General features: G+C 29.1%; 1 protein-coding gene across 1 annotated transcript; it reads right to left on the bottom strand.

Annotated features, from left to right (window-relative positions):
* Positions 1 to 298: 298 nt before the first annotated feature.
* On the bottom strand, positions 299 to 6359 carry LOC125202115 (beta-carotene isomerase D27, chloroplastic). Its single transcript, XM_048100458.1, has 7 exons — positions 6054 to 6359; positions 5837 to 5976; positions 3041 to 3133; positions 2812 to 2873; positions 2614 to 2720; positions 614 to 706; positions 299 to 526 (listed from the first exon to the last, which is right to left on the bottom strand). Exons 1-7 carry the CDS (start codon positions 6259 to 6261, stop codon positions 489 to 491), a joined length of 741 nt encoding a protein of 246 aa, XP_047956415.1. The 5' UTR covers positions 6262 to 6359; the 3' UTR covers positions 299 to 488.
* Positions 6360 to 14724: the final 8365 nt, after the last annotated feature.

The following is a 14724-nucleotide window of genomic DNA, read 5'->3' as shown; positions in this document are numbered from 1 at the left end:
AATTTTGTACTCCCTCCGTCCCATAAAAATTGAGTCGTATTCCTTTTTAGTCCGTCCCAATAAAGTTGAGTCATTTCTTTTTTTAACAAAAGACAAAACATCTAATCACTCTTACTTTATTCCATCATTTACTTTACACTCTCTTATCTTTCCTACTTTTTTCATCTCTCCTATTTATTTAATATAAATTCTTAATCTTCGTGCCCAAAAGTTTTGTCTCAACTTTTATGGGACGGAGGGAGTATCATTCAAGAATGTGGACATCTTCAAGGACGAAGGAAGTATTAAACAAAGGTGGTGAAAAGAAGAAAATGGAAAGTGGTTCGAATAAACATAATCGAGACAACAAAGGTAGAAGAGTAATTTCAAATATCGATATGCCAAAATAAAAAGCTTTACAGAGTTAGAAGGATCAAAAGGCGAGAGAAAAGAGTGATAAACATTGTTTTAAGTAGGAAGTTTATAGTATGAAAGAGCCACGTTCATCATTAGCTTCCGCAGTTGTGGTTTCTTTTAATGGCCTTGCCTGCATAAATATGTGTATATTAGTATTACTTATTTAATCAACCAAAATAAAAAATTTAGCTAAAAGATTATATAAAGAGTGTAATACATTGCTTGTAGCATGGCTGAGTGAACGCTGGATCCAAGGATTGTGGGGGAGGCTCCACACCAAATTTCATTTCACAGCTCATATCTTCAAAGTCTGACATTTCAAATAAATTTAGCATTTCACATTTAATCAAGTTCATATTTTGTGGCAATAATTCATGTTTATTTACTGCCTCTAGTAGTGTTAGTATTTCCTCAATCTCATTTAGACCATTTCCAAGAAAAAGGGTAAATGGAGAGGTAAATGAGAATAACTACCATATTTATCTCTTCTTTTTTTTAAATCATACTCTAATGTATCTTTACCTCTTCTTATTAGAAAGGGTAAAATGTTAGTTATGTTTATTTGTTTTTTTAATTTACCTTCTTTCCTTGAAATACATTATTTTTTAAGAAGGTATAATTACCTTTTTGAGAAGGTAAATGAGAAATATACCTTCTCAATTTAACTTTCTCCCTTGGAGATGCTCTTAAGATGACACGTTTTCCTCTTAAGTTTGTCCCAAATAAGATGATACATTGCCTTTTTCAGAAACTTTGTCTCTCCAATTAATACACTCAACCACTCTTTCTCACTCCAATTAAAATATTTATCTTTCTTTCTCTCTCTATTTTACTAATACTTACACCCACTTTTTATCTCTCTATTAAACACATTAACCAATACTACATCCATCCCCCAAATATCGTCTCACTTTGTTCCGGCACGGATTTTAAGGAATGTAATGGAAAGTGAGTTGAAAAAGTTAGTGGATTGAGGGTACTACTTTTATATATTAGTTTTATAATTAAATATGAGTAGAAATGAGTTAGTGGAATATGAGGTCCACTACCAAAAATGGTAAAAAGTGAAATGGGACAAACTTTTAAGGACGGATGGTGCATTTCTTTTTGGTTGTCCCAATGCATCAAATAATTTTCTACATTCTTTTTTGTTTTCTTTCTTATTTATTACTCCATTCATTTTTAATTCTTATTTATTACTCCATCCATTCCACGGCGGTAGTGAAGGTGAATCTTTTCGGCACGCGATTTAAGAAAAATTGTATTAAGTGAGTTAAGTAAAGGAAGAATAAAGTAAGAAATGAAAAAGATAGAGAAATAAAAAGAGAGTAAAGTAAGTGAGTAGAATTGTGTTCACTTTTACTAAAAAGTGATATGACTCTAATATTAAAAAAGTGCCAAAATGATAAAAATGACTCAATTACTATAAAACGGAGAGAGTAGTTATCGCTTGTTTACTTTATTTTTTTTATATAAAAAAAATAACATAATTTACTTAAATATCTGGACTATAAACACTAACTTCCCATTTAAGCTACTATAATCTTGAAAATGAACTACAAGTATTTATTTAATGGATACATAATCTGGAAAATTTACTACTAGCATTTATTTAATGTATATGCAAGTCACATGTTTCTCCTAATTTCATTACCAAGTGGAGCATTCAAAGAATGTGCACACACATATATATGAGTGTCATTTGTGCGTGTCATCAGTATATATGCATGTAAAATGGGGTCCTCCATTTAGTTTCATCATCTTAAATATTCCGAGTTACCAAGTTGTAGTGCAAATACTGTTTCTCGATATTTTCCACAATTATATATGCATCATTATCAAATAATCAATAGTAGTATAAAAGAAATCTATAAAGTCCCATCCTATATATATGCCATATGAGATTGTTTCAAGACTTTTATAACGGTTCATTTATCTCTATATACCAATGTGAAAATTGTTAAGACTATTTTGTTTCATTTGTCAAACACCATCTCTCAAGATTAGGTTGTGATTATCTTTTTCATTTATCAACGCACCCTTTCAAATCTTTCAAGGTGAACAAATCTTGATGACTTGCTTTTGTTTTTATCAAGTTAGACTACTCTATCAAATTAACTCAAATTTAAAATTTAGATATACTATTAAATCAGTCATTTTTTTTTCATTTTAAAATAAAATAAATTGGCAAAAGTGGGTAGAGTGAGAATTGCATACTGGGGACCATAGTGATGGGCATTCCAAGGGAGTCCTTAATGAACGATTGAGAAGGCATCTTGCAAAGATTAGTGCACATTCCTACACAATTTGTCTCCTCCAGAAACCTCCATTTTTAAATTAATAATATTAGATTCAAGTTCTTGAAATAATCGAGACATAAAATTATACTATATCAATATTTGTGTGCCAAATTACCTGCATTTTGGCACGTACACAACATTCTTCTCTTTTCTCCCTTCAAACTCTGATTCTTTCACCTATAAAGACAATTAACCCATAAAATATCTAAAACGAATAATGTAAGATGTATGACAGTAAATAAAAATCCAAATACAAATACATGCAATCAACAAAAAAAAATATAATTTTATTTCTTATATGGGATAAAATATAAATTAACAGAAAACTCAAATTGAAAATATACCTGGCAAGGACCAATTAGCCATGCGAAAAAAATAGTTGTGAAGACGGCAAAGAGCTCTCTTGAAAATGTGGACGGTGGCGCCGTTTTCTTTATCTGCTTACAAGTTTCATCTTTGAGTTTAAATACATGTATATCTAATAGTACAAAACTAGATCGTAAAATAAAAACGGAGAATAAAATAAAATTATACGGATGACATTTTTAGGTCATCGTTGGTTTCTTAGTCCATTTAAATAAAATATGACCTAAAATGATCTAAAAAGACATTAAATCCGAATTCTACCAATGACCTAAAACTTATTAATAATGAACTTTCGTGTTTTTGGTTAATTACTGACCTTCAGATCGCATAATCTTAGGGGCATGATTTGGGCTGTATTTCAGTATTAAGATGTATTTTTGTTTTGATCATTTTCCTCTATAAATATATTCAAATAATTGCAAAATTTAAAATAATATTTTCCGTAATTTATAAAAGTGCAAATAATTTTGAAGTTGTCTCTGTATTATAGACTCGAGAATTGGAATGCAAAATTAATATTCATGGAAAAGATGTATGTATTATTCAAAATTATTTAAGAAAACGGGCTGATTGTTTTTCGTTATCTACAAAGGATACATTGTCTCCAAAATAAGTACCCACCCTTCCACTCAAAATGAACCACTTTCTTTTTTATATTTACCTCTATTAAGATGATTAATTACTAAAATTAAAAATACTTTTTATCTTTACTTTATCTCCAGTATGTTGCTTTATTTTCTTCATTTAATATAAAATAGTATTGTATAAAATCACATATTATCTAAGGAAGAGGTCATTTTTCTTGGGATGGAGGAAATATTGCATTGAATTACATTTATTATTATTCAATTAATTACTTTTTTATGTACAATGCTAGTTAATGGATAGGATAATGCTATGTGGCCATAATGTGGCCAGCCACACAATGGCATTTTTGTAAATAATTATAGTAGTTAATGTAATAAAATAATAGTAATAGTTAATGCTAAGTTGATTTTACACAATAACCCTTTTCCACTATTTCGATAAATATTAAGAGTAGTAATGACAAATATATACACCATTCTCTCACCATAATAATAATGACAAATATTTATTTCCAAGAAAATTAATGATAAGTCTTTAAATTATGTACAATCTTCAATACTTTAAAACAAATATATATGGATATATTAGAAATAAAATCATATTGTATGCTTGCATATAGTTGATATATTTTACGCTAAGTTAAATAAGATTAACTAATCTTGTACACAATGTTACTCCTAGCTATTCTATTTTGTTAGCCATTTTTCGTGAATATGCAATGATATTATATTGTATTGCATATCATAAAATTACTTAATATTATAATTGTATCAAATAATCGAAAGTTTAATTTCATTTATACATGTCACATATTAATATTATAAATAATTGGTATATTTAAGATACTACTAGAATATTCCCACAATATATTATGTAAAATATATAATATTATTACGTTAAAAAACTACTAGAATATTATTTAACCATCATTATTGCCAAAATAACTATCATATGACATAATACAATTATATACCAATAACTAAACTTAATAATAATAATAATAATAATAATAATAATAATAATAATAGATAACATGTAAACTTATATGCAACACATCTAAAGGTCATGGTACTAATAGGGTGAGTTTGGCCATAAATCCGTAATGATATATTAGTAGCAGTTTATTAGTTTCATATACGCATTATTTTTATATTTTTTTTAGTAGGTATTATTATATACCATACCTTATTTGAATATTATGATATTACTTTCTATTGTTAGTTAACATTCTCATTACTAATATATGAGGGTATATTAGTCTTTAAAAAATTGTTACTCTCTAGATACATAAATTTCAACAATTAAACATTAATTACACAGAATTTTAATAATTTTTTAATATTATGGCGGGCATAATGTGGCCATTTAGCACTACTCGAATAGGATATTGAAAATAAATGGGTAAATTTCCTAAAAACATCAAATTTAGTGAAATTCTAGTCAATCGTGCAACTTTAAAAATTATATAAACTTTGATAACTTTCTCAATTTTCTATAATTTCGTATTTGGAAAAATTTATGTGATGCGACAAGCAAAAATTACTATGTAGACAAAATGTTAGATCATTTAAATGAGTCATTTACTACACTTAGTCAAAGTCTCATCTTTAATTTATATATTACGCCAAGAAAACAAGACACATAGCATCTCGAAAATTTCATTCATGAGACAATTAAGAAAACTAATCAAAGTTAGTTAACACAGTGTATGATTGATCTTTTTAAAAGTTGAGGAACTTACAAATTTAACCAAATTTAATGATTTTTCTTTTTACAATTTATAATTTATGTTCTTTTTAACAGTGTAAAAGTTAAAGACAGAATCCTAACCCAACAGTGAAATTATAAATAAAATGGAAAATAGTGTGATCAACTGCAGGATCGATATGAATGCACACAAATAACAAATTAAAGTGCTAATTAAATAAATAAACAAAATAGAGTGAAAATTATTGTTTAACATAAGACGTCAAATCCATCAAATATTTTTTACCATGGAAAACTCAGCAATAATTGAGATTTGAATTTCAACTCAAATCCACAATTAATTTCTTTAGTGCTACTTAAGCATAATAAATCAGATTAAAATATAATACTGTAGTAGTAGAATAAAAGGTGATGCAATGGTGATGAGAAGATTGTGCAAAGCTGAATATTATAGTCAAAATTGGAGAGTGAAAAAATACCAAAAGAAGAAGCGGAGCAGGGAGTGCCGCTTTAAGCGTATCAATAACAACTCCTTTCTGTTGGATTGGATCGAATCTTCGCGACGCCATTGTTGCTGCTTCCACCAGTCCTTCGTAGCCTTCCTTGCGGCTTCTCATCCCTGAGCATTAGATATTCAATTACATATTTATCGATTGCAGATCCGATTTCAATTTTCAATTTTGAAATAAAAAGTACCTGCTGCGGATTGTAAGCTTTGTGAGAGATAATTGATGGCGAGACGATCGAACCAGTTATCGTTGTAGGAGGTTTTGGTTGATGATGCATCCAAATTGTGAGGGTGTTTGGCTACTGATCGAGGCCTGTGCATGGCGATAATCCGCCGCTTCAATTGCAAATTAGTAATCTTATACGGCTGCGCCACCACCAACGGCGTTGCTTCCATGTGAGAGAGAGAGAGATGCAGAAATTAAATGGTGATGATACACAAGAAGAATTGTAGAAGTAGAAAAGAGGTGATGTATATAATTAAGCGTGCAGTGATACATTGGGTGATTGGCATCGTCATTCTCAACGAATTTATTAGTATTTCTTTTAATAAATTCGGCTTCCAACTTCTGTGTCCCTCCAAAGATGCTCTTTTCGTCTTCTACTAAAACTCTAAAAACCAACCACACTTGCTATATTAATTTATTTCTTACTCTTCAGGTGTTTATCATTTATGCAATTTTAATCAAACCGGTTTTAGATTATCCTATGTCTATATATATGAAAGTGAGAAAATTATACTAATATCTTTACTTTTATATAATAATTTTATAGTTAAATATGAATAAAATAACTAGTAGTAGTAATATTTTTGCAAAGGAGACATTTGTCTGTATTCGTGCACAAACTATAATGACATGTGAATTTGACTAGTCAGACCTAGCTAGCCCATTAAAATTGGGGAGTTGGTAATAAACACCCATCATGATTTACTGTTTTTACAAAATTGGAATATTGGAAAAAAGCTCCTAAGCTCAAATAAACTACTTACTTTATAAATTTTAAGAAAACTAATGGAGTTGAGTTATATCGAAAGTGAGCTTGCATATACTCGCTCACACACAATTCAAATTAAATTGTACTCCATGAAATAAATAAATTACTAGTACAACATAATTTTGTACTATAAGATACTCTCTCCATTCCTTGTTAATTGGGCTATTCCTTTTCAGCATGAAAATTAAGAAAATAAATATTTAATATGTTAAGTGATAAAAGTATAAAGTAGGAAAAAGTAAATTAAGAGAGAATAAAATGGAAAAGAAGATTGTTTTAATCAAAAATAAAAAACTTCATTATCTTAAAATTTTCTAAAATACAAAAATGATTTAATTAACGATGAATGAACATATTAGAAACAACCAAATTACATCATAACAAATTATTTAAAGATAATTAATTTGCAATTGAAACAATATGCAGTATTACTATTGGGGCGGCCGTCTAGGCTACAAAAAATACATTAAAAATATACTCCATCTCTTCTTTATAATTTGTTACTATTCCCTTTATAATTTGTTACTATTTGACAAGTTTTAAGAAATATAATAGAAAAGTGGATTAAAAAAGTTAGCGGAATATAAGTCCTATTTTTATACACTAGTTTTATAATAAAATGTTAGTGGAAATGAGTTACTGAAATGTGGATCCACTATCAAAAATGATAAAAGAAATGTGACAAATTTTTAGAGACTGACGAAAATAGAAATTAGAGACAAATTTCCTGGGACGCGGGGAGTAATATTACTCTCGTAGCACATTTGTTTCTCTTAAAAAATTGTTTATGTAATTTGATGTCTCAGTATAAAATTATGCTACAAACATTTTTTTCCCACATTCTCCTACTGGGTTTTTCAATTTACTAATTAGAAGTACTATTATTTTTGAGTACGCAAAACTTGGTTTTTGTTTTAGCATAACAAATTATTGAAAATTTATCGAGACAGACAGTTGCTCTTTTTTTTAATTAACAATGGTTATCCATCTACCACATGATAATTCGAACAATACCCGATCTATTGGTCGGAGGGAAAGCGTCTTACAACTGAGACGCGTTTCATTTTCCGAGATAGTTTGCCTCTTAAATAAAAATGGATGCTATCAAAAGAATATAATCATGTTTACCCATTTTGCAGTTAGTAGCACATCGTTTATTGTAGAACGGCGGGAGTACTTTTTGAGTTTATAGTACAATATAATTTTTTACAATTATATTTTTATGCTTTTTTCTTTTTATAAGTTTTTTAATAACCTCAAATTTGGTTTTATATTACTGCCAATTTTAAATACTCTGAATTGTTACCACCTATATAAATCCAAAAGTAATTATTAGTTTGATAACCTCAAAAGCAACTGCCAGTTACAAACTGTTTCATTTTTGATAAAACTCAAAAGAGGAGTAGTTTCTAAAATAAAAAATAATAAAATTATAATAATAATTTTCTTAAATCAAAATAATAAAATTTAAATATAATATTAAAGTATATTAATATTAAATCTAAATAATAAAATTAAATAGATATATAATTATATTTTTAATAAAATCAAAGTATAACATTTTTGTAATTTATAAATAAAATAAGTACTAGTTTTTATTAATAAATTTAAAATATAATATTTTTTTCAATTAATAAAAATAATTAACATGATTAAAATTGTTTTAGCAGATAGCACAAACCCGAGCCTAACCCAATCCAATCCTACCTAACCCAACCCGTTATCTTCGGATTCTTATTGGGCCGACCTAATAAGGACCCAAATCCTAAATGTGTGTATTCATATCGGGTTAACTTTGTCAGATCAAAAATTGTCAGCCCAAAATTATAGGCTTGAAAAAGGTTTGGACATGGTAAATTCTATGCCCTATAAATAATCTGACACGAATCTGCACGAAGTTAACCCGATATGAATACACACATTTAGGATTTGGGTCCTTATTAGGTCGGCCCAATAAGAACCCGAAGGTAATGGGTCGGGTTCCATAGTAGTGGAGTCATTTTTCCATTTCGGAATGTTCCATCATATTAGAGTCATCTTCCTATTTAGCAAAAAGTAACACTTTTTTCCTCACTTAATCTATTCCATGGCTTACTTTATTCTCTCTACTTTTCTTTCTTTCCTACTTTATTATCTTTTCACTTCACTTATTATATTTAATATTCATTTCTTAATCTCTGTTCCAAAAAGAAGTGACACTATTACTATGAAACGGAGGGAGAAGAAGAAATTTGGCTTAACAAGGTAATATTTTCTTTCTTTCCTTGAATTTTCGTGTTCAAGGTATCCACGAGAAACCAACCCAATAATATTATTATAATAAATAAGCGATGAATTGTGTCATTCTAAAATATTGACCTCAACAACTCTACATTTATTGAGGTCATTAATTTTATATTTAGTTAGTTTTTAGCAATGCTATAAAAACTGGATCGGCCGGTGAACTAGTGAGGCTACTGGTTCACTGTTCAACCGGTCCAACCGGTTCAATCACTAGTCGAACCGTTTTACCTTGCAAATATAAAATTAAATATACTCTTACAAAATATATTAAATTTAGTGAGTAATATATTACCTAATATTAACATATAACAAAAACATATATTAAACATTTTAAGTAAATTAAATATTAAGAGTATTTAAAGTAAGTGAATGGTAAATTTTAAATATTTATTAAATATATAAATTTTTAATTAATGTAGCCAAAAAAAAGTACATATTTTACATATAATAAATAGATAAAATTCATATTATCTCAAAATATTTATGTGTTGAAATAATATTATAGACAATATATAAAACTAAACATCAATTTTTAGTTAATTTGAATAAATATATACTATAATAGTATTATTAGTTAATATATAAAATTAAACTTGAATTATTAGTAAACTTGGAGTAATATTTAGTAAATATGGAGTAATAAACTATATTAATAATATATATATATTACATCAATAAAAATAAAATTTAGAGGCTTATATTAAAATTAAACATATCACAACTAAAAATTATTTTAAAGTATAAAACTAAACACAATTATTAATCTGTGTGGACAAACAATTATAGAGTTAATATATAACAATAATTAATGTTCATAATATTTCATTTAAGACCAAATGGTGAAGTGGTAGAGGTATTGATTTTTTACCTAGAGGTTTAGGGTTCAATCCCCTCTAGTCTTATATTTTAAACAAAGAAACCAGGAGATTTTCCTCCTCTTCGACCTTTACTAATAGCTGCATTCGCGCTCTGCGGCCTCTTCATTATTTGTTGCTCGGCGTGCTTTTATTTATATAAAAAACGAAGGAAGACTAAAACTTCTACAGAATCCGATACAGTAGGCACACCCAAATAAGGTTATTGGATTGAGAGATATGACTGAACATTATATATAATAGTATAATTGATATGTATGAAAGTGGATTTTCATGAATTTATGGATAGTATAATTTCACATGGTTTGGTCTTTGGTTAAATTGTTGACTTACTGAAAGTGGACTTTCGATTATTTTGTTTGATATTATAGTATTTGCATGAAATCAAATGACGAGGAATGAGATTAGTCTTCACTTAAAACAATTCTTCCCAATATCTTCTTAATTAATCAGTCACGGTTAACGAATCAGCCAAAACGCATTCAGCATAAAATGCAAGCATAGCTACAAACCAAACTCCTATGTCAATATCTAAAGTTTGAATTATTTTATTAACAAAACTACTTGATAAAAAAAATCAAATACTGGAATACATTATCAACTTAAACACCATAACAAAATTTCAATATCTCTGACTGTATGCTAAAAACAAACTTAACCTGCATATATTTTTCAAAATTTTGCAGGTTAAGCGAGGAGGTGTTATGTGGATTTGGCAGTTTTATTTCATTTACTAGGTTACTTATAACTCTTGGTGGTGCATGTCTTCGTACATGACACAAAGGTTCTATTTAATGTTTCCTTCTGTTGTTTAAGACTTCAAACAAATTCGCTAACATCCCTGTCGAGAACTCTGATGTGTATTAGATGGATTAATGTGAATCCCTAAAACATAGCACAATACCTGTTCTTGTAAAAACACAACAATAGAAAAAAAAAATTCCATAATGCATAAAACAATATCCCTCTGTCGGTCAAAACTTGACACATTTTGCCATTATTCTGATGTCCTCTATTTAAAGATAACTTCTTCTTTTTTCATTTTTTCACTAAGTGAATTTCATACTCTACTAACTCATTACACTGATATTCTACTATAAATTAATATACATAAAAATGAAATTCATATTCTGCTAACATTTTCACTTTTATAAAAGTAAAACAATTTCTTAAGACCACCCGTGTCAAGTCAAAACATATCTATAAATGGCGGAGTTGGAGTACCACACGAAAAAGGACAGGGGTTTCATCCTAAAATAAATAGAACAAAACTATTGAATTAATGGGAGATATAGAATGGAAGAACTAGTGTGTAAATGAACGACCACTTGGAGACCAAGAACCTCCACCAACAAGATGATGGCAACCCTTGGATACATTCACCCAAGTAACCATTTACATGTACTCCGGCTCCACTCCAAGCTAGCTGTGTAAATTTTCTAAGTGACTAACCCCGAGCTAACCACAAAACAACCATAGCTCAGCTATAGAATTTTCAAGCATTCATCTCATATGAGGAGGGATACACTCAAATCTAACTTCTATCTATCTATTATAAAGAAAGCAAAAAACCCTATTTATATATGGAAAAGGAATGAGAAGAGTCTAAAAAATAATTCAAAATCCCGCTGTTGAATTTGGCACCACTTTGCATTCCAGCGGGTCGCTGGTTTTGCACTACCCTGCGCAGTCTTCATAAAACGGTTATAACTCTCTCATTCGGACTTCGATTAAGGAGTGCAGGGTACTCATGTGAAGCTTTTTCTAAGATGAAGACAATGACAGTGCTAGAAGAGAATTTGGTTATCATCTTGATAGGAATATTATAGTTTGAATTAGACCTCAGGTCTAGTTTAGCTCCTTGTCATGGCCTCACCTACCTTTCTCTCCCGGAGACGATTTAGCGCTACCCGGATTCACATCCTAGATGTTTGATTTTAGCCACTTGAACCTTCATGCTCAAGTAGTTTCATTTTGTGACCCAAGTAGTTATCTAATACTCCTTCTTCCCATGACAATAGACAATATTTCCATTTTGGGTTGTTCATAAAAAAAAATTCATTTCTATTTTTGGAAACTTTTGTCTTCTTCACTAACAATACTCGAATCACTTTTTCTTTATATCTCATTCTCAATGCCGGACCCAGAAAATAAAACTCGTATGGTAGGATAGAAAATTTTATAATATACTCCCCCCCCCCCCGACCTTCGTCCCCCTCTAAGTGAAACACTTCTTTTTAGCATAGGATTTTATACAGTGTTGTTTTGTGAATTAAGTGAAACTCATATTGCACTAACTTTTTCGCACACGTTTTTCTTAATATTTTTAAACTCAGTGCCCCCAAAAAATATGACTCCTATTGATGGACGGAGGGAGTAGATGTTAAGATAAATCTTTCCCATATACTAATATGAAATATAAAGATGTACTCATGTCCAACCAAGGATGCATACATTTGTGAGACGGAACAGGTCGAACGAATCTTACCCATATACTAATATGAAATATAAAGATGTACTATCTATCCTGATTTCATTTTTTTTTATTATAATTTTCATTCTCTGAAAAAAGTACGTTACCATGTCATCACTCACAATAGTTAAGGAATATATGAAATAAATTGAAGATTTTATTACTCTTAATAGATGACATACTTGATAAATGTCACGAGATTTTAGAAGATATTATTTTATGTATTTGGTGGAAAAAATAATTTATTTATATTAATATGAGAGAGAGTTTTTCCAAAAAAAAAGAATGTAACTTATTTGTGAAACAAATTAAAATAGAAAATGTGACATCTATTATATTATTGGCCGGAAGGAGTATTAAACACGCTTAATTCACATGAATGCACATTATTAATGTACTAGCACGAGAAACCAACCCAATAAAATATTATAATAAGTATGGTCGTTATAAGCTATGAATTCATTGTCCCGTGGTTTTGGTTAATTATTACTCCCTTCGTTCGCCATTAGGAGTCCTGGTTGACCATTTTAGTCCGTTCGCCATTAGGAGTCCCGATTCATTTTTTCTAAAAATGGTAGGTACACCTCACTTTCCACTAACTCATTTCACTCACATTTTATTATAAAAGTAATATATAAAAATGAGCCTCACATTCCACTATCTTTTCTCACTCACTTTCCTTTATACTCCCTCCGTCTCACAAAAGATGTCACACTTGTGTGACGGCACGAGATTTTAGGAGGTTTTGTTTTGTGTGTTAAATGGAGAGAGAAAATATAATTTTTATATTCATGTGAGAGAGAACTTTTTCCAAAAAAGGAAATGTGACATCTTTTGTAGGACAAACTAAAAAGGAAAGTGTGACATCTTTTGTGGGACGGAAGGAGTATTTCTTAAAACTCGTTGTCGAACTCAAATGAGACTGCTAATGGCGGACAGAGGGAGTATATCAGATTAACAAATCTCATGGTCAGGATTTGGTTTGAATTTTATATTGAGATCAATTTTATATTGATCATTTTCCTATTTATATATAATATGAGTTGTGATTAATTGCTAACTAATTATCACACCTAAATTAATATCAAATCATAGCCATTAGATTAGGAGATCTAGTAGTTGAAATAATGTTAAGGGGATTATATTTTCAATTAAAAAATTTAGTTAACAAATATGGTAATTAAAACTAACCATCTTCTTTCTCCTCTAAATTATCTTAAAACTTTAAATTATATAAAAAATTTCGTAAAAAATATATTAAATTAATAATTTCATAAGGATTCTAACGAGATCTCAATTGCTTATATTCTGATGATTCTCGAATGATGAAATTTTATAGTAATTTTAATTTTAATTTCGTATATGTTGATAAGCAGATTTTATATCAATAAATTCACCAAAAAATTTCAATATAATGCATGATCAATATCAATAAAATTGTGTTGATATTTTCTGATACTTATGTTGATATTCTCGTGCCATTGTGTTGATATTTGTAATACAAATATATTGATATAAAAAAAACTATGAAAATGATTATGTTATAACAGATTGACTATTTGACCATTTTGTTGATATTTTATATACTATACTATTTATTGAAATCTGTGAACTATAATCTCATCCACTCATTTTAAAATCTAATGGTCTAGGATTGGTCTTAATTATAGATAGGATGTTATAGGTCTTAATTATAGATAGGATGTGTCACGACCGCACTTTGCTAAGGATAGCAAAGAAAGGAAATCATGACAATAAAGGGAAAATAAGAAGGAAATAAAAAGGAAATCAATCGTATTTTGAGTTTAAAGTTGGCATGTCAATTTTCCCCAAAAATCTGCCTTCTACTTTCCCTTAAGTGCGGATAGGTTCCCTTCCACACATTGGAAAACCCCCCCAGACTGTCCTTCCTTTTTGCACACTACTCGAATAAATTTCAATCTAGGTTTTAATCATTGTTCTTTTATTCATTTTTTTGGCATACCCAAAAGGAAAAACACCCTAAACAAACAAAAACAATGGCTTGACAATCTTTTGTAGAAAAGAAATCGATTTTAAATAAACAATCACTTCATAAATCATTGTAACATTTGAAAATTTCACCCACATAAAAGTATAGGATGAAAAGCTAAACAAAAATTTATCTTTTAAAAATGGCAAATATTTTTCCCAAAAAAACCCACATTAATAATAGGTTAGAAACCCCCCTCGTGCTTCCAAAATACTGGCTCAA

The sequence above is a fragment of the Salvia hispanica genome, chromosome 1, assembly GCF_023119035.1.
Source record: "Salvia hispanica cultivar TCC Black 2014 chromosome 1, UniMelb_Shisp_WGS_1.0, whole genome shotgun sequence".
NCBI classification, from domain to species: domain Eukaryota; kingdom Viridiplantae; phylum Streptophyta; class Magnoliopsida; order Lamiales; family Lamiaceae; genus Salvia; species Salvia hispanica.
The sequence above is the reverse complement of the archived record's forward strand: the minus strand, read 5'-3'. Positions and strand labels throughout refer to the sequence as shown.